General features: G+C 43.3%; 1 protein-coding gene across 9 annotated transcripts in view; it reads right to left on the bottom strand.

Moving 5' to 3' along the window:
- The window catches only part of LOC119492925 (citron Rho-interacting kinase), a 67,282-nt gene that overhangs the window by 6,987 nt on the left and 38,379 nt on the right, over window positions 1-21,916 (bottom strand). For 5 of the 9 annotated variants that reach the window (XM_037777814.1, XM_037777813.1, XM_037777816.1 and 2 more), the window contains 19 exons: window positions 20,486-20,683; window positions 17,032-17,225; window positions 14,162-14,297; window positions 13,969-14,073; window positions 13,496-13,636; window positions 13,195-13,314; window positions 12,209-12,494; window positions 10,096-10,254; window positions 9,851-9,874; window positions 8,666-8,836; window positions 7,300-7,480; window positions 7,078-7,166; window positions 6,881-6,985; window positions 6,415-6,584; window positions 4,279-4,359; window positions 3,928-4,063; window positions 1,656-1,795; window positions 1,455-1,547; window positions 296-404 (listed from right to left, as the gene is read on the bottom strand). In XM_037777814.1, the coding sequence (XP_037633742.1) occupies window positions 296-404; window positions 1,455-1,547; window positions 1,656-1,795; window positions 3,928-4,063; window positions 4,279-4,359; window positions 6,415-6,584; window positions 6,881-6,985; window positions 7,078-7,166; window positions 7,300-7,480; window positions 8,666-8,836; window positions 9,851-9,874; window positions 10,096-10,254; window positions 12,209-12,494; window positions 13,195-13,314; window positions 13,496-13,636; window positions 13,969-14,073; window positions 14,162-14,297; window positions 17,032-17,225; window positions 20,486-20,683 (2,638 nt within the window). The remainder of the gene's footprint in view (window positions 1-295; window positions 405-1,454; window positions 1,548-1,655; window positions 1,796-3,927; window positions 4,064-4,278; window positions 4,360-6,414; window positions 6,585-6,880; window positions 6,986-7,077; window positions 7,167-7,299; window positions 7,481-8,665; window positions 8,837-9,850; window positions 9,875-10,095; window positions 10,255-12,208; window positions 12,495-13,194; window positions 13,315-13,495; window positions 13,637-13,968; window positions 14,074-14,161; window positions 14,298-17,031; window positions 17,226-20,485; window positions 20,684-21,916) is intronic. The other 4 variants (XM_037777815.1, XM_037777818.1, XM_037777817.1 and 1 more) reach the window with 3 other exon arrangements.

Below are 21,916 nucleotides of genomic sequence, written 5' to 3'. Positions count from 1 at the left end.
TCACACCTCATCACATCACAGTCACACCTCATCACGTCACAGTCACACCTCATCACATCACAGTCACACCTCATCACAGACACACCTCATCCCATCACAGTCACACCTCATCACAGACACACCTCATCACATCACAGTCACACCTCATCACATAGAACATGGATGTGGATGTCATGTGTAGGCAAGACATAACACAAGTTTTTCTCGTTTTTGATTTTTTTTAAACCAAACTGATGTCATGTTTCTGTTGTGTTATGGTGATATTCTCCTTGTCTCTTCTGCGTGTCCTCCTCACCCTCCAGCACAAACTGCTTCATCTCAATCTCGTAGAACTTGTTGGTTCCAATGATGATGCTGTAGCTGGTCAGGTGGATGCAGCTGCAGGGCTCCAGAGTTTCAATCTCCTATGAGGTGAAAAAGAAGAAGAAGAAGAAGAAGAAGAAGAAGAAGAAGAAGAAGAAGAAGAAGAAGACATGAATGACAGACAACACTTGACTTGTTATTCTCTGTTTCTACAAGAACAACAACACAGGAATAGAGTCATGTGATCCTGATACGTTTTACTAGGACGGACATTCCGATGATCTGCTGCTCTTCTGTTTGTTGGATATTCTGTTCACACGCATCTTGTTGTGTTCGGGTCAAATTTGACAAAATATTATCCAGTTTTTTTTAATTGAAACAAGCTTCGAGACAGCTAGATCAACACAACAAAACAATGATTGTCATTTCATTTGATTTTGAAGGTCTCTAATAGAAAACAATCTGTGGTGTCCCGGGTCAAATGTGACCCGGCAGAGAATATTAAAGAGTCTGGGTGGTTCTATGGATAACATTTTACTCAAACTCTTGTTTGGGTTTGATCCACAAAACTACCCAGAAGGTTTATTCCTGCATGCCGTATACTGTTATAGAACAGTATGTCCTCTGTGGGTCAGATTTAACCCTATTTTAGATGATTTGACAACCAAAAAGTAAATGTAGATTTTGTGGTTATGAATGGATAACAAGTTAGTTATGAGGTAAAACACTGTATTGGGTTTGAGAGTTTTGTGATGAATTAAAAGGGAACGTGCCCCTTTCTAGCACAATACGAGGGTTAGGTCAACTTTTCAAGAGGTTTTCATGTTGTCCAGGACTCATTTTCCCAGGAGCCCTGCTGTATATTCAACTCCATGCTATGTTCCCACAATAGCCCACGTCATATTAAGAGCTTTGTCGTGCTCCCATTATGTGCTCTTTTGGGTTAAATTCAGCTCTTACTTACATTAACTATGTAAATGTTATTTATTTCCGTTTCCAGTTCACTCAGGTATCAAGATACAGTAGGTGTTTCTTAACATGACCACATCCCTCTTTTTATTGTGTTGGTGGCTGTTTCAGTCTACCACTGTATGTTAGATTGTAGCACATTGTGAACTAATGGAGCTAACAGCTCACACTCACATACTCACCTTACGAATGCAGTATTTGTTGAGATTGTCGTTGTAGCGCAGAATGGTGATCTTGTTAGGCATAGCAGCACATATACAAGGTCCGTTGTCTATCTGTAGAGAGAACATAGAGAGAACGTAGAGAGAACATTTCCACCAACACAAACAGAAAGCGCTGTAAAGTCAGGAAGCTTTATGTCCAGTTTCACCAGTTTCACTGACCCTCCCAGCAGCAAACAGGTGGCAGCCCTTCACCGTCTCAAAGATGTAGGGAGCCAGTTCAGACTGGCTGGGCAGGTGGGACTGGGCCAGAGACTGCTTCACCCTCTTAATCTCCACCAGACACAGTGCCCTCTCGTCCCCTACAGAGACCAGAGACGTAGCTGATGTTGACTTTACTTCTTAGTCATCATGCTGTCATTCATATGTGACAACATGAATCATATCTACATATAAGTCTCACCACCGTTATTACAACATTAGTGTGGCCTTTCAGAGTGTTGAGTGATGAATAATAACTGTAGAGCCACTAACTTGATTTATGAACAACACTCACTCCCTGAATTCAATTGAACTGTTGACACTTATTACACAGCTGTGTCGAATAGTCGATTATGATTGGTCAATCACAGCCTTCTGCAGTCTGTAATTTATTTCTGTTATACATAGCGACGGTCTGTTATAAAGAAGTAACAGACCGTTGCTAAGTAAAGTAGACCGTTGCTATGTATAGCAGACCGTTGCTACGTAAAGCAGACCTTTGCTACGTATAACAGATCGTTGCTACGTATAACAGACCGTTGCTACGTATAGCAGACCGTTGCTATGTATAACAGACCGTTGCTATGTATAGCAGACCGTTGCTATGTATAGCAGACCGTTGCTACGTATAACATACCGTTGCTACGTATAGTAGACCGTTGCTACATATAACAGACCATTGCTACTTATAAAAGACCGTTGCGAAGTATAGTAGACCATTGCTATTTATAGCAGACCGTTGCTATGTATAACAGACCGTCGCTATGTATAGCAGACCTTTGCTACGCATAACAGACCGTTGCTACGTATAACAGACCGTTGCTATGTATAAAAGACCGTTGCTACGTATAACAGACCGTTGCTACGTATAAAAGACCGTTGCTTCGTATAACATACCGTTGCTACATATAGTAGACCGTTGCTATGTATAAGATAAGATGAACCTTTATTAATCCCCGGAGGGAAATTCAGGTTACAAAGCAGCAACATCAGCAAACAGAGTGAAACACAGGAGAGGTAAAGGTATACAAAAATGATAAAAACCATACTAGAGATCTAAAAGATACAGAGTGAATGGGTGAACAAAGTGTATGCACTCCGTCAATAAATAAATGTAGTATGTGCAATAAATAAATGTAATATGTACATGTGTGCAGTCTATAAAGTGGTATATAGGATGTATAGTGTAAGTAAGTGTAAAGTGCGCCAGTGGTTAGAGTCCAAGATGGTTGCAGATAGTGCATGTTTAAAAGTAGATAGTGCATGTTTAAAGGCAGATAGTGCATGTTTAAAGGCAGATAGTGCATGTTTAAAGGCAGATAGTGCATGTTCAAAGGTAGATAGTGCATGTTAAAAGGTAGCTAGTGCATGTTAAAAGGTAGATAGTGCATGTTTAAACTTCTTAAAGTCCTCATAGTTCTCATATGGGGGTCAGCCTTGGTTGTGGAGCCTGATGGCTACCAGCATGAAGGACTGACCCAGGCGCTTTGTGTTGTGCCGAGGGGGATGAGTCTGTGGTTGAAGGTGCTCCTCATCTTGACTAGCTCATCATGGAAGAGGTGGGAGGGGTTATCCAGGATAGCGTCCAGCTTCCTACTCATCTGCCCTCTCATCCCAACCCTAACCCTCTCATAGCAGACCGTTGCTATGTATAGCAGACCGTTGCTACGTATAGTAGACCGTTGCTACGTATAACAGACCGTTGCTCCGTATAACAGACCGTTGCTACGTATAACAGACCGTTGCTACGTATAACAGACCGTTGCTACGTATAACAGACCGTTGCTACGTATAACAGACAGTTGCTACGTATAACAGACCGTTACTACGTGTAACAGACCGTTACTACGTATAACAGACCGTTGCTATGGACGCTCTGATCATAGACTCTGGAGGATCACGTCCGGTCATATCAATACGCAGAAATAAGTCCGGTAAAATTAACAACGTCAGTTGTGGCAAAAAATAGTCGTTGGGTTTCCGTTGCTCCGTTCCGATGCTCCGCTACGTTCAGCTGATCTCAACATAAACAAAAATACATGTGGATGATGGCGCAGGCTGAACAGGGAGGGGGGGCGGAGGTCTGTGAGTGCCATTCTAGTTATTATTATTATTAAATCAATATTTTGTGTCAAATTATTGATTTCTTTAGTACGTAGCCGTGTAATAACTGCTACTGAGGATAAAAGACTTCATCAGCATCTCTTGAAAAGGACATAGCTGGACATCTCACCGACGATCATCAGCAGCTTCTCCTGCTCTTTGATGATGTGGATCTGAAAGACTGATCCCAGGCCAGGGATGTGAGTCAGAGAGTTCTTGATCACATTCAGGGCGTACAGACCCTCTTCAGAGCCCACCAGAACTATCTGCAGCACAGCAAGAAAACATCATCATCAACATCATCATCAGAAGCAGAATCCATCTGGTGAACATGGTGCTGGATTAACATCCTTCTACTGTTCAGTATAACGTCTACTGAGGATAAAAGAATGATCAACACGTCTAACGACTTAAGAAATAAAGTCAAATATGTTTGTGCACACGGCCAGTACTCTCCAGTAAATGTGATGAAGAGCCGTACCTGATCGGTGAGGGGGAGGGTGCAGTTGATATCCAGCCTGTCGTCTCCTTCCAGCTTCAGGAGAGAGTTTCCTAGCAGCTTCTGTAAGAGCAGAGAGGGGGGGTCAGGGGTCAGCAGGGTCACGACCTCTACGCGACCTCACGGGGAGGCAGCAGAGCAGCAGAACACACTGTGCAGGATAACAGGGTCAGAGCTGGGACTAAGTCACAAGTCAGTCTGCAGTTTCAAGTCCAGTCACAAGTCATTATTAACCCTTTAACCACCAGATGATTCTCCACCTCGACCAGCTCACACGTCCTTTTACAGTAAAAACACTCTTTCAACAATCTCTATACCTTTGTTTTACATTAAGTTTTGCACAAAGAAAATAACATTTTACATTTAACACAAACTCGTTTCCTGTTCACTTCAGTCTGGACACAGACTGCCGACTTTAGAGTAAACAGGTTGTAGAGGCTCAGCCGAGCTTTATGCATCTGAGCTGTTGCAACAGGTTCACCTGACTGACGCGCTGATTAACGTTACCGTGTACAATCAAAGTCTGAAACACACTTTATGCTTGAACACTGCGTTTGTTTCATTTCCATGAAGCTTCTCCATTAACTCGATTACACGTTCACTCTAATAGGATCAAACAAACAATATACAGGTAACTGACAGCGACACGCTGCCTCAGTGGTCAACAACTGGTTATGCTTCCTGGCGGAACACCTGACCCGGCCAAGACTGGTTCCTACTTATACATTTCATAAGCAAGTATCCCCAGGAGACCCCATACACCACCTGGCTCCTACACTGGTCACAACCAGTATTAGTGAAGGTGTTTAAATGTGTATTTATTACCAGTATTACCTCTGTAGTGTAAAGATATGGTTTTCGGTCTAACATACTTCTGCTATCAGGTTGAGTTGAGTACAACTCATTTTCTAACAAGAAATCACAACTCAAATGTTCTCCACCAAACAGCTGAGAAAAACATTAAATATCAAATTGAATATGTTAATCTTAAAGTGTAATCCAAAGCTACACAATAACTTTTACACCTAAAACTCAAAGATTCACAATTTAACTTCCATCAATAATAATATAACATTACTGATATTACTAATAATGCTCAACTGGCATCATCTTTATAAATATGTATTCCATGATGAATGAAGTGTAATAGCATGAGGTAGCTCACTCTCGACTGGCTGACCTGAAGTCACCTGTTGATGAACAGCCAATAGCAGAATGGGAAATCATCGAGTCACACGTTAAAAACCATAAGTATAAGCCAAGTTTACGTTGGCCAGGTCGTGACTCGTGTGTCCCAGATGAGTCCGAGTCACGTGACTTGAGTCCCAGTCTCTACAGAGTGTGCAGAGGGGCAGCAGGGTCAAAACACAGACGAGTACACCAGCAGGTAGAAACCCACTGTGTGATCCCTGGTCCTCTGGAGGGGATCCTCCCAAAGATGATCACACATCTTGGTGAGGACACCAGAGACAGATCTCAGCAACATTCAGACATGGACACAGAGTTAGCAGAGGACATGACGGTGCAGCAGAGGACAGTGAGAGTGAGGAGTGGTCACAGCAGGTGAGGTGAGAGCGGGGGGGAGGTGACCAACCAACACAATGACACAGTGACACATGCACTACTGCGTGCCTCGGCAACGATGTGCAGGGGTGTGTGTGTGTCAGTGAGTCGTACGTCTTTATCTCGGTAACTGTTTACCTGGACCAGAGGAGACAGAACCGACTGTCTTTTGGACACAGCAGCCTATGTGTGCAATGAAACCCAGTGAAATGGGCAGAATAGAGCAAATCAACAAAACACGCCCATATACGGGACATACAAGGTGGCATGATGAAAAAGCAACAAACAGCAGAGAGAAAGACAAAGAGAGAGAGAGAGAGGAGGGAAAGAGAAGAGGAGAGAAGAAGGGGACAATTAACGACACATATAAGTGAACTGGAGGTCACCCGTTAAACGTCTTATAATTCATTTCCAACTCCTGAACAGCCGCCACACAGTTAAACAGCCAGTCTACCACCACCGCCATCTGGGACTGCGCTCATAACAGCTTCTGACATTGACGACACACAGAGCCAGTTGTCCCAGTCGCCGCTGGCTCGCTCCAGAGATACTCACTGCATCGGCCTCGGCCTTCTCCCGCGAGGCTCGCCCCCCCGCCACCACGGACTCCATGACGGCCACCCAGCGCTGTTTGTCTGGGAAACTGGGAGCCATGAAGTAAAGTGACTGTCCAGGCCAGCAGGGAGGGTGACAACGGGACTCCAGCTTCAGGACGTAGGGAACATCTGACACACAGGAAACATGAGGAAGGTTTTTCCTTCAGAATTTACACTTAATTACAGTCATGCTTCATTTTACTGGGACTCTTTGGAACCCTGGACGTGACCCCTGGGGGTCTCCAGGCCAAACTTGGAGAACAATAAATACGTTAAAATACATTTCTATAGAAGTATAGAATATGACAATAACACTGGCGAGGAGAATTCTGAAAGGTGAAGGGCAGAGAATGGGATAAAGAGAGATTTTTAAACATGTAAATCAATGTTAGGAAGGTAAGAACAGCAAACTTTGTCTATTGTACCTGACTTGGCAGTGCTGGGTAGCTCCGACGCCCCGACTGCTCCATGAACAACCACCTCTCCATCGGACAAACACAGGTCAAACTCTTCCAGAGGCTTGACTGAGTCTGAATAACACACAGAGAGAAAGGCATGGAAACTCATCTGCTCTGATAGGTCTATGACATGTTGCTGTGTTACACAGCTAAAAGAGAGAAACCTTCTCTGGGCTCTATCTCGTAGATGGACACTTTAGTCCCATCCAGGACCATGTACTTCCTCTCCCAGCCCTGGCCTCGCTTCCCGTTCCTGCAAACACACAAGGCAGCTGCATTACTACAAAGCATCCATGATGAAGTGGATCCAACTGTTTTTACAGGAAACTCTACAAATGTCTTTTTTTAAACTGGTGAGAGAAAAGCTTAGCTCAACGACAGCTAACCTGGGCTGTTTCATCCAGCCCTCCAGGTGCATGTGTCCGCTGGCCTCTTTGAGCTGCTGGCCTGGGGAGCTGCCTTTGTCCCGACACAGACCCTCCGACAGATGCAGGGAACAGTCGCTGGACATGCCACATGTGGCTGGAAGGCAGGGGGAGCACTTTGGGTGGCACAAAGCATGACATTCTGAGGATAAAAACAAACAAACATTGTTATACAGAGCAACGCCACACAAGCTTTAGGTTCCTCTGCCACCACCGGCACAGTTAAACATCTTAAAACCTGCATATGAAAAATGTAAATGTAGTATTTACCAGCCGCGACAGCGATGCATCTATGTGTGGACAGATTTAGTCACCGTGATAGCGTCACAGCCGTGCAGGATACAGTCTGAAACTTTACAGGTGTGTAGTTGAGATGAAAACGAAGGCCGAGTTTGAAGATGGGTGTGGTCTGAGCAAGGGCGCTGGAAGTTGGGAAGGGGCCATACCTGATTTGGCGTCGCGGCTGGTGATGATCTATCACAAGATGCTCTCTAGTTTGTAATCAGTTCTTTTATGGATAAAACAGACTTCTTTCACATGGTTTTTTTTTCGTCATTTTTCTAAGTTTGAAATGAAAGATTCAAATCCTGGTCTCAGACACAAAAATGCAATGTTATAAAAAGGCCTGCTGGCGGACCCGGCTGCTATTCTGTCTTTCGGAGGCTCAGTTTTAAAACTAGAGTGAAATGAATGAAACTAGAAAACCTCATGAATCCACTGGTAACAACCATAGCTCGCTAGGAAGGAGGCTAAATAACGCTACGAAGTTATGTTAAATTTTAGCAGGAAAAACTGTCATGGCCATTTTCAAAGGGGTCCCTTGACCTCTGACCTCCAGATATGTGAATGTAAATGGGTTCTATGGGTACCCACGAGTCTCCCCTTTACAGACATGCCCACTTTATGATAATCACATGCAGTATAAATGTGTTATTGTCTCCTATTCTAAAATGGTGTATTTGAATATTTCTGCATCCTGGGGTCAGTGTTGAGACTCTGGTGGATCCAATGAGCCCAACTGTATTCATGTGTGATGATGTTAGTCCCCATAGGAGACATTTCACATAGTGACTTTTTTATCTCAGATTTGATACATATGGTGGTGTGTCTTCATACGACGACAATTTTCCTAACATTACATTTGAAAAAATCGCCATATATCGCCTTGCTTACAGTATCGCAATATATCACAATATATTGAAAAGTTACCACTGTATCATGATACGTATCATATCGCCAGATTCTTGCCAATACCCAGTTTAGGGATCCTTGGTTCAGGCCACAATTTTATGGATTATGGATTATGGATCGAGGATGTGTAACTCACCGAGACAGGTAGCAGCCTGGCGACCAAAGTGCACCGTATCCAGGCACACGGTACACTTGGCAGCTCTCATGTTGAGTCCCACGGTGAAGCGGTGAGGCGTGTTGTGGTGCACCACCCTCTCTCTCTCCCTGTCCCTGTCTCTCTGACTGTCCTTCAGACGACGGCTGAACTCTGAATACAGTCAGGGGACACAGTGAGGACGTGTCCTGTTGTGGCAGCTATAGTAACATCACTTCAGACCCTCAGTGCACCATGCCATACTGCTATGAAATCAGTCCAACAAAAGAAGGTTTCCAAAACAACAGGAAGATGTTTAGCAAAAATGCATAAGCAAGTAAACTCTGGAGACAAAGATGCTTGTACAAGAATATTGATTTGATCAATCCCTTGTGCTTGTGCCCACTCACTGCTGCATTTTAAAGGCATTATCCAGTCAGGAACAATGTTTCCTACTCGGTTTGCACACCAAAGCATGTGGTCTCAAACACAAATATTTACTTATAGATAATTATTGAAACATGTTTTGAATTGAAAAATGCACATTAAAGCAACAACTCAGATGAGAAGTTATGGATTTTCTGTAGTTTTTCTTTCCCATAATAAACATGAATTAGTTAACTAAGTGTGTTGATGTTAGCAACATGTTTTATATAATTATAATAATTACATTGTGTTTTCATGTCTACTTTACATTTCTGTTGGATGTTCTTGTTGCTTTCTACTTCTGTTCTCCTTTTACTTCTTCTTTCTGTTGAGTTAATATCAGTTTATAATCTTGAGATTAAGATAGGGGGAGGTCCAGGATTCACTGTGTTGTTGTTGTGGTAACTTTGACTGTTTTGTATGACTGAATAATGCCTTTAGCTAGTTTTTACAGTGTGGGTTCAAACAGTGTTTTGTGCATTGCAGAGTTTATCACATGGTGCATCTCTGTCAGTGTATGATGTGAAGTTCAGGTGGGACTGTAGTGACGTAAAGAGCAGATTGGCTAAGCTTCAGCAACCGAGATAAAATGCTTCAGATTTCTAAAGCTGTGCACTTGAAGATTTCTCAGCTTCCCCTGACCAGCTTGGGGGGATCTGACATTATCATACAAGTGCAGAGCTTTTAAAATCTGGCCTTTCAAGGATGTGGATGAGGCAAAAGGAGACCAAACTGAGGAAACCATTCGTTTGGACAACTTACTTTCAAAAGTGACCCTCCTTCTCTCTGAAAGGTGTGTGAAAGAAAAAGGATAGTAAGAGTTTCATAAATGAAGCTTGGCGAGTGACATCATATGTGTGTATCCATGTGTGTGTGTGTGTGTGTGTGTGTGTGTGCAGGTAAGGGCCAGTATGTGTCAAGTATGAAGATATGAACCTGAACCATGTATGTGTCTGTTAGAGAGAAAAAGCTGCGTTTCAGTAAACATCATCCCTTCCCTCACTCACCCTCGGGTGTGGCGGTGGCCTTCCGGCGCTCTGAGTTGGAGGGCGCCAGGTTGGTCGGGCCCTGTTGGTGCTCAGGAGACTTCACCATGGCAGACAGGATCATCTGCTGGCGTGCTGCAGCCGGGTTGGCAGAGTTACCATGATCCTTATACTGCAGCGCTGGGGGGGGGCACGATTCATTTATTGAGCTTTTCTTATATACAAGATGTGTGTGTGTGTGTGTGTGTGTGTGTGTGTGTGTGTGTGTGTGTGTGTGTGTGTGTGCGTGTGTGTGTGCGTGTGTGTGTGTGTGTGTGTGTGTGTGTGTGTGTGTGTGTGTGTGTGTGTGATACATTGTTTGATCATGCTGAGTCAACTATGTTCTGTTGTTCAGAGAAGATCATGTCAGATCATGTTCGATCATATTTAATATTAGATCATGTTAAATCATGTTAGATCTTGTTAGATCATGTTAAATCATGTTAGATCATGTCAGATCTTGTTAGATCTTGTTAGATCATGTTAAATCATGTCAGATCTTGTTAGATCATGTTAAATCATGTCAGATCTTGTTAGATCTTGTTAGATCATGTTAAATCATGTCAGATCTTGTTAGATCATGTTAAATCATGTTAGATCATGTCAGATCTTGTTAGATCATGTTAAATCATGTCAGATCTTGTTAGATCTTGTTAGATCATGTTAAATCATGTCAGATCATGTTGGATCTTGTTAGATCATGTTAGATCATGTCAGATCATGTTGGATCTTGTTAGATCATGTTAGATCATGTCAGATCTTGTTAGATCTTGTTAGATCATGTTAGATCTTGTTAGATCATGTTAGATCTTGTTAGAACATGTTAGATCTTGTTAGATCATGTCAGATCTTGTTAGATCATGTTAGATCATGTTAGATCTTGTTAGATCTTGTTAGAACATGTTAGATCTTGTTAGATCATGTTAGATATTGTTAGATCTTGTCAGATGATGTCAGATCAAGTTAGATCATGTTAGATCTTGTTAGATCATGTTAGATCATGTTATATCATGTCAGATCTTGTTAGATCTTGTTAGATCATGTTAAATCATGTCAGATCTTGTTAGATCTTGTTAGATCATGTTAGATCATGTCAGATCACGTTAGATCATGTTAGATCTTGTTAGATCATGTTAGATCTTGTTAGATCATGTCAGATCTTGTTAGATCTTGTTAGATCATGTTAGATCTTGTCAGATAATGTCAGATCATGTCAGATCTTGTTAGATCATGTTAGATCATGTTAGATCTTGTCAGATGATGTCAGATCATGTTAGATCTTGTTAGATCAAGTTAGATCATGTTAGATCTTGTTAGATCTTATTAGATCATGTTAGATCATGTTAGATCTTGTCAGATGATGTCAGATCATGTTAGATCTTGTTAGATCAAGTTAGATCATGTTAGATCTTGTTAGATCATGTTAGATCTTGTTAGATCATGTTAGATCTTGTCAGATGATGTCAGATCAAGTTAGATCATGTTAGATCATGTTAGATCTTGTTAGATCTTGTTAGAACATGTTAGATCTTGTTAGATCATGTTAGATCTTGTCAGATGATGTCAGATCAAGTGAGATCATGTTAGATCATGTTAGATCTTGTTAGATCATGTTAGATCATGTTAGATCTTGTAAGATCTTGTTAGATCATGTTAGATCATGTCAGATCATGTGAGATCATGTTAGATCTTGGTAGATCATGTTAGATCTTGTTAGATCATGTTAGATCTTGTCAGATCATGTCAGATCATGTCAGACCATGTCAGACCATGTCAGATGTCAGATCATGTCAGATCTTGTCAGATCTTGTCAGATCATGTCAGATCATGTCAGATAATGTCAGATCATGTTAGATCATGGTAGATCATGTTAGATCATGTTAGATCTTGATAGATCATGTTAGATCATGTTAGATCATGTTAGATCTTGTTAGATCTTGTTAGATCATGGTAGATCATGTTAGATAATGTTAGATAATGTTAGCTCATGGTAGATCATGTTAGATTATGTTAGATCATGTTAGATAATGTAAGATCTTGTTAGATCACGTTAGATCATGTTAGTAGTAGTTAATCAGAGCACATAAAGTCTCACCTTCCTCTCTCAGAGATCGCAGCTCCGCTCTCATCTTTTGCAGGGCGTCCTCCAGGTCAGAGCAGCGAGAGCGCTCTTTGTCCAGAGCTACCTTCATGTCGCTGTACTGTAGAGGCACCGGCTGGATGGAGGGCACCGGGGAAACCTGGCCTTGACCCTGACCCTGACCCTGACCCTGACCCTGACCCTGACCCTGACCTTGACCCTGACCCTGGGCCTGGGCCTGGGCCTGGGCCTGAGCAGCCATGGCAGCCAGCAGGTCCTCTCGACGGCGTCCAAACAGACCCTGAGACAGAGAACCAACATGGTGTTCACTGACTCTCACTGAGCGTAGCGTCAGTTCAGGCAGTGCCACCAAGTCAAGCTCAGCTCATATCACAGCCCAATCAGCTGATAGCAGCTGATCTTAAGCCAGCCCAATCCATCCATGGCTGATGCATCAGCTGATTCCCCTCTATGCCTTATTTAAGATGCTCTAGCCTGCCTCACAGCCCACCTCCACCCGGGGGTCTTTGCTGCTGCTCTCCCTGCCTGTGGGCAGGGGGGAACAGAGCCATACCGCCAAATATACTGTATATTATTGCTAATGCTAAACAAACTCTAAATCAGTTTCTATATGGAGATGAGCTACACCTCTCTCTGAATGGGCAAATAGGCTGTAAATGACAGTTTATGAATAAAGTGACTCATTCATTGATGTCCTGAATTCAAGTAATTATGAAACGTGTCAAAGTCTTCCACATTTTTTAAACACATTCTAAAATATCTAATGAATGACTTTATTAATTTTTCTAATCTTTACTAATTAATCGTCACTTTGCTATCTCAGACATCCAGACGTGTAATCAGTCTACTTCGTTGTCTCTGTGGAGAAAGTACCATCCTCGCTATCTGCTTTAATAATACTTCCTACTGGGTTTAGGACTTTAAACACACAGACCTGTGTAGGAAGACAGAGCAGTTATAAATCCATGATGTGGTCTGACCTTCTTCTTCTTGGAGCCCCCGTGAGCCTGGGCCTGGAGGAAGTCTATGAGCTTGGTCTGCTGGGTGATGGTCCCCTCCATTTTCACCTTCTCATGGGAGTACACAGCCTGCAGGTGGAGCTAAGTGAACATCACTACTGCCATGAATGTCTCCTCAAGTATTTCAGTTCACACAGAGAGAACGGGGACGTACAGTACGCTGAGTTTATGTGTCTCTCGCTATTAACACCATGTGACACAACAGTGAAGACAGACGACACAAGTCCAACAGCTCTAATCTCGGATGTGTGTGTAGCAGCACCTGGATGTTCTCCAGCTGGTACTCCAGGTCCGTCCTCTCAGTCTTCAGCAGGTCGGTCTGGTCCAGAGCGTCCTGCAGCCCCTGGGTCAGACGGAAGATGTGGGTCTTCTGGGCGTCCATCTGCTGCTGCAGCTTCTCTTGCTGTGGAGGTAAAACAGCTGTTACATCACCAGCTGGGACTTTGACACGTGCACTTCTTACAACCAGTGAAGCCTTTCAGCATGCTCTGACTTTTGTTATGGATGTAACTTTACAAACAAAGCGCTTTGAGTGGTCAGAAGACTAGAAAAGCGCTATATAAATGCAAGTCCATTTAACAAACAGAAAGTTTGTCAAGTTCATTTTTCTATTCTGCCGATTGATTTGCAACAGAGGTATAAATCTAAAAGGAAGAAAAGATTTAAACATGTATAATGTGATCATAATGCATAAAAGAAAACACTAGAGATGGATGGCATGAATACAGGACGTACCTCCTCCAGCAGCCTCTGCTTCAGATCCCTCTCACTCTCCAGCTTCTGCTGCAAACTGTGGGCGTTCATCTCCAGCATTGCATGCTTCTTCTCCAGATCATTCAGCTGAGAACACAGAGCAGGAAGAGTTTACTGTAACATCTGCTGGTCAGAAAGATGCTGAATACTTATTCAACAGTGTGAACATGCTTACAGTGTCTGTGAGGCTCTCAGCTTTGAGTTTCTGGTCTTTGAGGGCCTGCTGCAGGGCCAGGATCTCAGCTTTGTGCTCCTTAACGGCCTGTTCCACCGCTTGGCGAGACTCGGAGCTGCGCTGCTCTGAACGAAGCCTGACGAGCAGAAAACCAAGCAACCAATGACGACAGTGATTCTCATTATTCTCAGTCAAACTGAGTGTTTACTGCTGCAGCTCAGCTATAATGCTTTTATTGGCATTTTTTGTAATGATGTACAGTTGTTATTATATATAATATATAATATATATAAACTCGGGAAAAAAAGTTTGGAAACTTGTGTTTGATGGATTATTTCTCTGTTGTTACAATGCTAATGGTCATTGTATTTACATCGTTGGAAAGCCTGTTTATTTACCTTCACAATGATGTCCAACTTGTAAGGATCATGCATTTGTGGGATGAGCAGCACAGCTGATTATGTGGGGAGCGCCCAAGAAAAATTTGTAAACAGTGTATTCTCCTGTTGGTATTGACTCTTGTTTTGAGTTGTTTGTTGGATTGGATGATTGAACTCTCTATCAGTAACAAGGAACAAACAAGACATATTGGCTATTTTACACTTTATTCATTTAATACACCGTCAGGAGCCTCAGTAGCGGTGGAAGATCCATACGCAGCCACAGCAGCCTGGCACCTCCTCCTCATGCTGGTCACCAACCTGGTCACACGTTGCTGTGGGATGGCGTTCCATTCCTCAACCAGGATCCGTTGCAGGTCAGCCAGCGTGGTCGTGTGTTCCCTCAATGATGTCACTGGCAAAGCAAGGCTTGTCATCATTGAAAGCCATTTCAATGCAGTGAGATATCAGGATGAGATTCTGCAGCCAGTGGCGATCCCATATCTCCACAATCTGGGACCTAACTTCATCCTCCAAGATGACAACGCTCGCCCCCACAGAGCCAGGGTTATCACAGACTACCTCCACAATGTGGGAGTAGAGAGAATGGAACGGCCTGCCAAGAGTCCAGACCTCAACCCAATTCAACACTTGTGGGATCAGCTTGGGCGTGCTGTACGTGTTAGAGTGACCAACACAACCTCGTTGGCTGACCTGCAACCAATCCTGGTTGAGGAAAGGAACACCATCCCACAGCAACGTGTGACCAGGTTGGTGACCAGCATGAGGAGGAGGTGCCAGGCTGTTGTGGCTGCGTATGGATCTTCCACCGCTACTGAGGCTCCTGACGGTGGATTAAATGAATAAAGTGTAAAATAGCCAATATGTCTTGTTTGTTCCTTGTTACTGATAGAGAGTTCAATCATCCAATCCACCAAACAACTCAAAACAAGAGTCAATACCAACAGGAGAATACACTGTTTACCATTGACAGAGCATTTTTGCAAATTTTTCTTGGGCGCTCCCCACATAATCAGCTGTGCTGCTCATCCCACAAATGCATGATCCTTACAAGTTGGACATCATTGTGAAGGTAAATAAACAGGCTTTCCAACGATGTAAAATACAATGCCAATTAGCATTGTAACAACAGAGAAATAGTCAACCAAACACAAGTTTCCAAACTTTCTTTTCCGAGTTACACACACACACAGAGTTCAGTTTAGGGTTAAAGAAAGAAAGCACCTAAATAACTTATTCTATCTGTTTTTTAATCTCCTTTTTGTGCAGCCAGCTCTCATCATGCACCCTGCCTACACCAACTCAGAAAATAATTTCATATATTTCCCAGAATACCTTTTGACAAACCCTAGAGAATCTGGCCAAACCTGTTGCATTCAGTGTGTGTAGGCGGAGAGAGCTGATCCAACACTGATAGAAACATTCAGAGCTAAAAAAGAGAGTTTGTTATGTATTTCTATAAATGTAGCTGCTCTGTGTCTTGTGGACATCATGGACTACTGAAACCACTATGGCTGGAAAAACTACAGTTTACAGTTTCTCTCATCCACTTTGGCTCAATTCTCAAATGAGAATTATTATTTTAAACAATGAGCTCAAATCTCTGAACATTAGTTTGTTGTTCTCAGCAGATTATAATTTCTCATTCAGTCAAGAGTCTTATTGATCAGAACTGATGAGTTGACTCTCGGTGAAATCGTCATCCTCTTCACAACTTCTGAACATTATTTCATCGTTAGAGCCGTCACATGCAAAATGATCCATTCGATTATCACAATCTGTCAGACTACATGTATTTATTTATTTAAAAAGGGTCCCCATCAGCTGATACCAATGGCACCAGCTAGCCGGTATATACCATAAATATCTATAACATGGTGTTACCTATATATTCTGTCTTCGCTGTATTTGACTTTACATGAAATATAAAAAGTATATTTTCTGGTTACAGTACATGTAACACATTGCCGCACAAATACAAGTACTGTATACATATAAATGTGCATATCCTGTTCCTGTGTACTACAGTATTGTACAGTAATAACTTTTCCCAGTAAACTTTGACCTGCTGTAGAAATGGGAATTTGTTTCATTGTGGTGGCGTTGGCCAGTTTACTGACACAATAACTGGTTTAGAAGCATGAATGAAGTGTTGTGGTGAGTTACTACCTTTACAGACATGTAGTAGAGCTGTAATGTTCCATCAAACAGTTGTGATTATTTACACTGACAGTTTAGAGAAAGTTAAGGCTGATTAAATAAATGAACCAAAGCCACTGAGACAAACTGTAATCTGCATGGTAGCTGCACTACAGAACATCTCCACGTCTTTGTCCAGTAACCTCCAGGAACAAGAAAACTCTAAACAGACGTGCAAACTTTAGATGGATTTCAGTCGAGTGAATGAATGTGCACAGCGTTATGGTGACACAGTGTGTGTGTGTGTGTGTGTGTGTGTGTTGGTGTAACCTGTTCTGTTTCTCTGTGTCCAGCAGTCTCTGGATGTCCCTGGTCCTCCTCTCAGCCTGGTTCTTCTCCTCCTCCAGGGTTGCCCTCCAGGCCTCCCACTGTCTCTCCTTCTCCAGCAGCTCGTCGTTCAGGGTCTCCAGCTCCAGAACCTGCTCCTCCAGCATGGTGCATGTGGTCTTCAGAGTCTCCAGGTTCTGGTACAAAACAGGATTCAGATGAAAAACACATCTGATAAACAAACTGAGCCAATAAGGACACAACTCAACATCTCAAGCTGCCATTCGGTCTCAGCAAAAAGGCAGTTTCATAAAGGTGAGATGAAGAGAGAAATGTAGTTTAACAGCTTCAAACGTACCGACACGGAGGACTTATGTTGTCAGAAACTACTACTGCTCACTGACTGACTCAGAAAGTTAACCTGTGTAAGAACTGAGCCGATTATGGATCTCGTGGATCTGGTGGTAGTTATTGTCCCTGAGGAGGGTTTGGGTCGGTAACCTGCCTCTTCCCCTCAGGAGGGTTGGGTCGGCTGATTGGGAGGCAGCGACAGAGTACAGCTCAACCACGGCATAGTAGTAGTAGTAGTACAAGTATCCAGACCCTTTGCCTAAGTTAAAGTAGCAATATTACTAAAGTACTCAAAACTAATAGTACTCTTATTGCAGAAAAAGGACCCCTGTCAGTATATTATATACACCATCATATAGGCGACCTGTCCAGGGTGTATCCGGCCTTCAGCTGGATCGGCTGACCCTGATGAGGATAATGGATGGATGACTTTCACTGTTTCATCTGAACTGTTACGTTCTGTTGGGTAGTTCATCTTTAACCTGAAATCAATCATATGTTTTCTATGTAAAATCTATTTGTTGGTCAATTTGCAGTAAATTAACGACTAACTATAGCTGTCAAAGAAATGTAGTGGAGTAGAATGAGAAGGAAGCATTAAAGAGAGAGCTCATTTAAAGTTCAGGGCCCTTAAAACTGTACTTTAGATCCATTCTCAGTCTATTATATCATCCTACTAGAGGCTGTGATGGAGGGTCACTATCTGTAGTCTCTCAGTCTATTATATCATCCTACTAGAGGCTGTGATGGAGGATCACTGTCAGTAGTCTCCATTCTATTATATAAGCCTACTAGAGGCTGTGATGGAGGATCACTATCTGTAGTCTCTCAGTCTATTATATCAGCCTACTAGAGGCTGTGATGGAGGATCACTGTCAGTAGTCTCCATTCTATTATATAAGCCTACTAGAGGCTGTGATGGAGGATCACTATCTGTAGTCTCTCAGTCTATTATATCAGCCTACTAGAGGCTGTGATGGAGGATCACTATCAGTAGTCTCTCAGTCTATTATATCATCCTACTAGAGGCTGTGATGGAGGATCACTACCAGTAGTCTCTAGTCTATTATATCATCCTACTAGAGGCTGTGATGGAGGATCACTATCTGTAGTCTCTGTCTTTTATATCAGCCTACTAGAGGCTGTGATGGAGGATCACTATCTGTAGTCTCAGTCTATTATATCAGCCTACTAGAGGCTGTGATTGAAGGATCCCTATCTGTAGTCTCTCAGTCTATTATATCAGCCTACTAGAGGCTGTGATGGAGGATCACTATCTGTAGTCTCAGTCTATTATATCATCCTACTAGAGGCTGTGATGGAGGATCACTATCTGTAGTCTCTCAGCCTATTATATCAGCCTATTAGAGGCTGTGATTGAAGGATCCCTATCTGTAGTCTCTCAGTCTATTATATCAGCCTACTAGAGGCTGTGATGGAGGATCACTATCAGTGGTCTCTCAGTCTATTATATCAGCCTACTAAAGGCTGTGATGGAGGATCACTATCAGTAGTCTCTCAGTCTATTAAATCATCCTACTAGAGGCTGTGATGGAGGATCACTATCAGTGGTCTCTCAGTCTATTATATCAGCCTACTAGAGGCTGTGATGGAGTATCACTATCAGAGGTAGTAGTGTGTTGTCTTTTCTCCATTATTCTCACCTGCTGTAGCAAAGCCAGGAAGACCTGGAGCTAGCAAGGGAAGTTTATATAAAACACAACCTGCCAGTCACAGGCCTCAACCTGCAGGCCGTCATGCAGACAGGAGAGCGGGGTTAACAGTGACTTCTTGGTTTACATGTCAGACATAAAATAAATCACCTTCCCAGACACAGGGGCTTGTGAGGAGCATTTGACGGCAGCTTAAACAACATAGCTGGAGTCTGACGACTAACTCACCGTGTAAATGAGTGTGTGCAGCTTCAGTTGAAACAATAAGTCAGCCCTGGTTCTACTGTGGAGTTATTTACATGATATGTTTGGGCACAGAAGGTTTAATTATTCACGGGGCCTACACAAAGTGCTGTGTTTTATGTCTTTAGACAAAGCACTGGGAGACAAATATAGCCTGTGCTGGTGCTGCAGCAACGCCACGGCCCTCTGAAGTCCAACGCTTCCACAGCTGACACGACCTGGGAGTGATGGGGATGACACATCCCTCCCACACACCGCCCCATCCCTCGTCTATGACTTCCATCGCTGTTACACAACCAGCAAGACCGAGAGCGCTGCTGGACGCCCACACACAGATCCTCCCACAGGGGCAGCGCTCACATCACACAGCCTCCTCGCTCGCTGCATCCACAATACAGCACACAACAATACTGAACCATTCCCAGGGTTTCTGCTTCCTGATTTACACTTAACACTGTCAGAGCTGGGAGAGATGTCTAGGTCACCTGTCAAAGGTGGAAACCTGGTGTCTGACTGGCTGTGAGTGGGAGGTGGGAGGTGGGCAGGGGGCAGGGGGCAGGGGGAGGAACCTGAACTAGATGTCTCACACAACACAAAACTCTGAATATTCTACTAATGACAGCTGATATTTAAATCTGAAAACTACTAGAATGTAGTGGTCAGCCCAGTGGTGGGCTCAGTGGTGGGCTCAGTGGTGGGCTCAGTGGTCGGCCCAGTGGTGGGCTCAGTGGTCGGCCCAGTGGTCGACTCAGTGGTCGACTCAGTGGTCGGCCCAGTGGTGGGCTCAGTGGTCGGCCCAGTGTTGGGCTCAGTGGTCGGCTCAGTGGTGGGCTCAGTGGTGTTATAGAGAAGGAATGGTTGGTTTAATTCTGGTCCATGTTAGAGTACACACTCCTCTATATAATAGATCAGATGGACGATAAGACAAATACAAATAAAAGCAGTACAAACAGGAGCAACGCGTGTGTAATCTGATCAAAATGTCCCATTACAATCAGGATAAACATCACCCACAAGCTGGTACATGAGAACTAACTAAACTGGGAGCCACATGTAGGAACACTGATCCATATCGGTGCCTTTAACTACAGTACAGGGTCTCCAATAGAACATTAATGTCCAGCTGACTCTGCTGAAGGAACCACATGAGATGGAGAGAGCCTCCAAACACTCAGAAACCAGCCAGGTACCTGTTTCTGGTTGTTGAGGTGCATTTCCCGGTCAGCCACCTCCCGACGCAGCCGGTCCACATCCTGGCTGAGGTGCAGCCGGTCCTCCCTCTCGTCAGAGGCCTCATCCAGCTGCTTTGACAGGTAGAAGTTCTGGCGGTTCAGCTCGGCGTTCTCGTGAGTCAGGGTAGTCAGCTGCTCCTCCAGATCTGTGATCACCTGCAGGGAGTCAACAGGACCGTTTAAAGAGAGGAAAATACACAGAGCACCCATTCTGCACCCAATATATATCAACCCAATAAAAACAACTACTAATAAACCATAATCAGGATTTTCTCAATGAATTTCTGCCCCTTATGATTTTGTTTTCTTTATTTTTGTTTCTGTAGATGCCAGGAATTAAAAATAACTTTGAACAGATATGACTGTTTTGATATTAATGATACATTGATTTTTTACAATTTACATGAAAAGGTCTCGTTTACATGGTGCATATAGGCATAGCACTGTGCATATTATTACTCATCCACACCAAAACGTGACCAAACAGCCCCCACAGTGTGAACTCTGCTGCTGCGTTATAACATGATGCACATATCTAGGACAGTGATATAATGCAGTAATCATTTTAACATGATATCTAGGCTTCTAGTTGAACCCGAGCAGCTTCCAGAGCAGAGAGCAGCTAATCACTTCATCAGCATCAGTCTGTAATCAGCCAGGACTACTAGGAGAAGAGGCTGCCTGTAAGAGCTCCTTATTCTCAGCTCTCATGGGAACATGGCTACCACACAGCTTCCAGGTGGCGGGGGGGTAAAGCTTTTAAGCCCATAAATGAGCTATGTGTTCAGGACTGACTCAGTGCTCCCCGGAGGCAGGGGACTGACAGCGGCAACTAAATACTGAAGGCGGGGCGAGGAAGTCACCGCTGGAATGATCCTCTATATTTACTCTATGTGTCTGTCACCGCCATCAATACAGCAACGTGCACTGACCTAAAGGAAATCACATCCTCAACACGGCTCAATACAAACTGCTCCATACTTTTCTGAAGGCAGCTAAAGAGGCAGTAAATCAGTTCCTTGACTGCACTGAGATAAACATGTAGGCCTACTGTACACTGATGGTACCAAATACAGAAATACAGAAATACAGAAGAACACCTGCTCTCTCTATGACACAGACTGAGCAGCAGAGCTGGATGCTGTGGAGCTAGAATCCACCTAAAGATGCTTTACTCACAACTCACTGCTACCGACAAACGGCTGACTGATATACTGGATAAAACTATCCATATATGTATATAATGGCATGCCGTTTAAGAAATTATTATATATATAATGTGAAATTTGAGAATATTTAATGAACCCTGAGAATATGGAATGAAATCCTGAATATATGGAATGAAACTCTGAGAATATGGAATATGGAATGAAATTGAGGTTGTGTACC

The sequence above is a fragment of the Sebastes umbrosus genome, chromosome 8 (assembly GCF_015220745.1).
Source record: "Sebastes umbrosus isolate fSebUmb1 chromosome 8, fSebUmb1.pri, whole genome shotgun sequence".
NCBI classification, from domain to species: domain Eukaryota; kingdom Metazoa; phylum Chordata; class Actinopteri; order Perciformes; family Sebastidae; genus Sebastes; species Sebastes umbrosus.
Note: the sequence above shows the minus strand (reverse complement) of the source record. Positions and strands in the feature narration are given on the sequence as shown.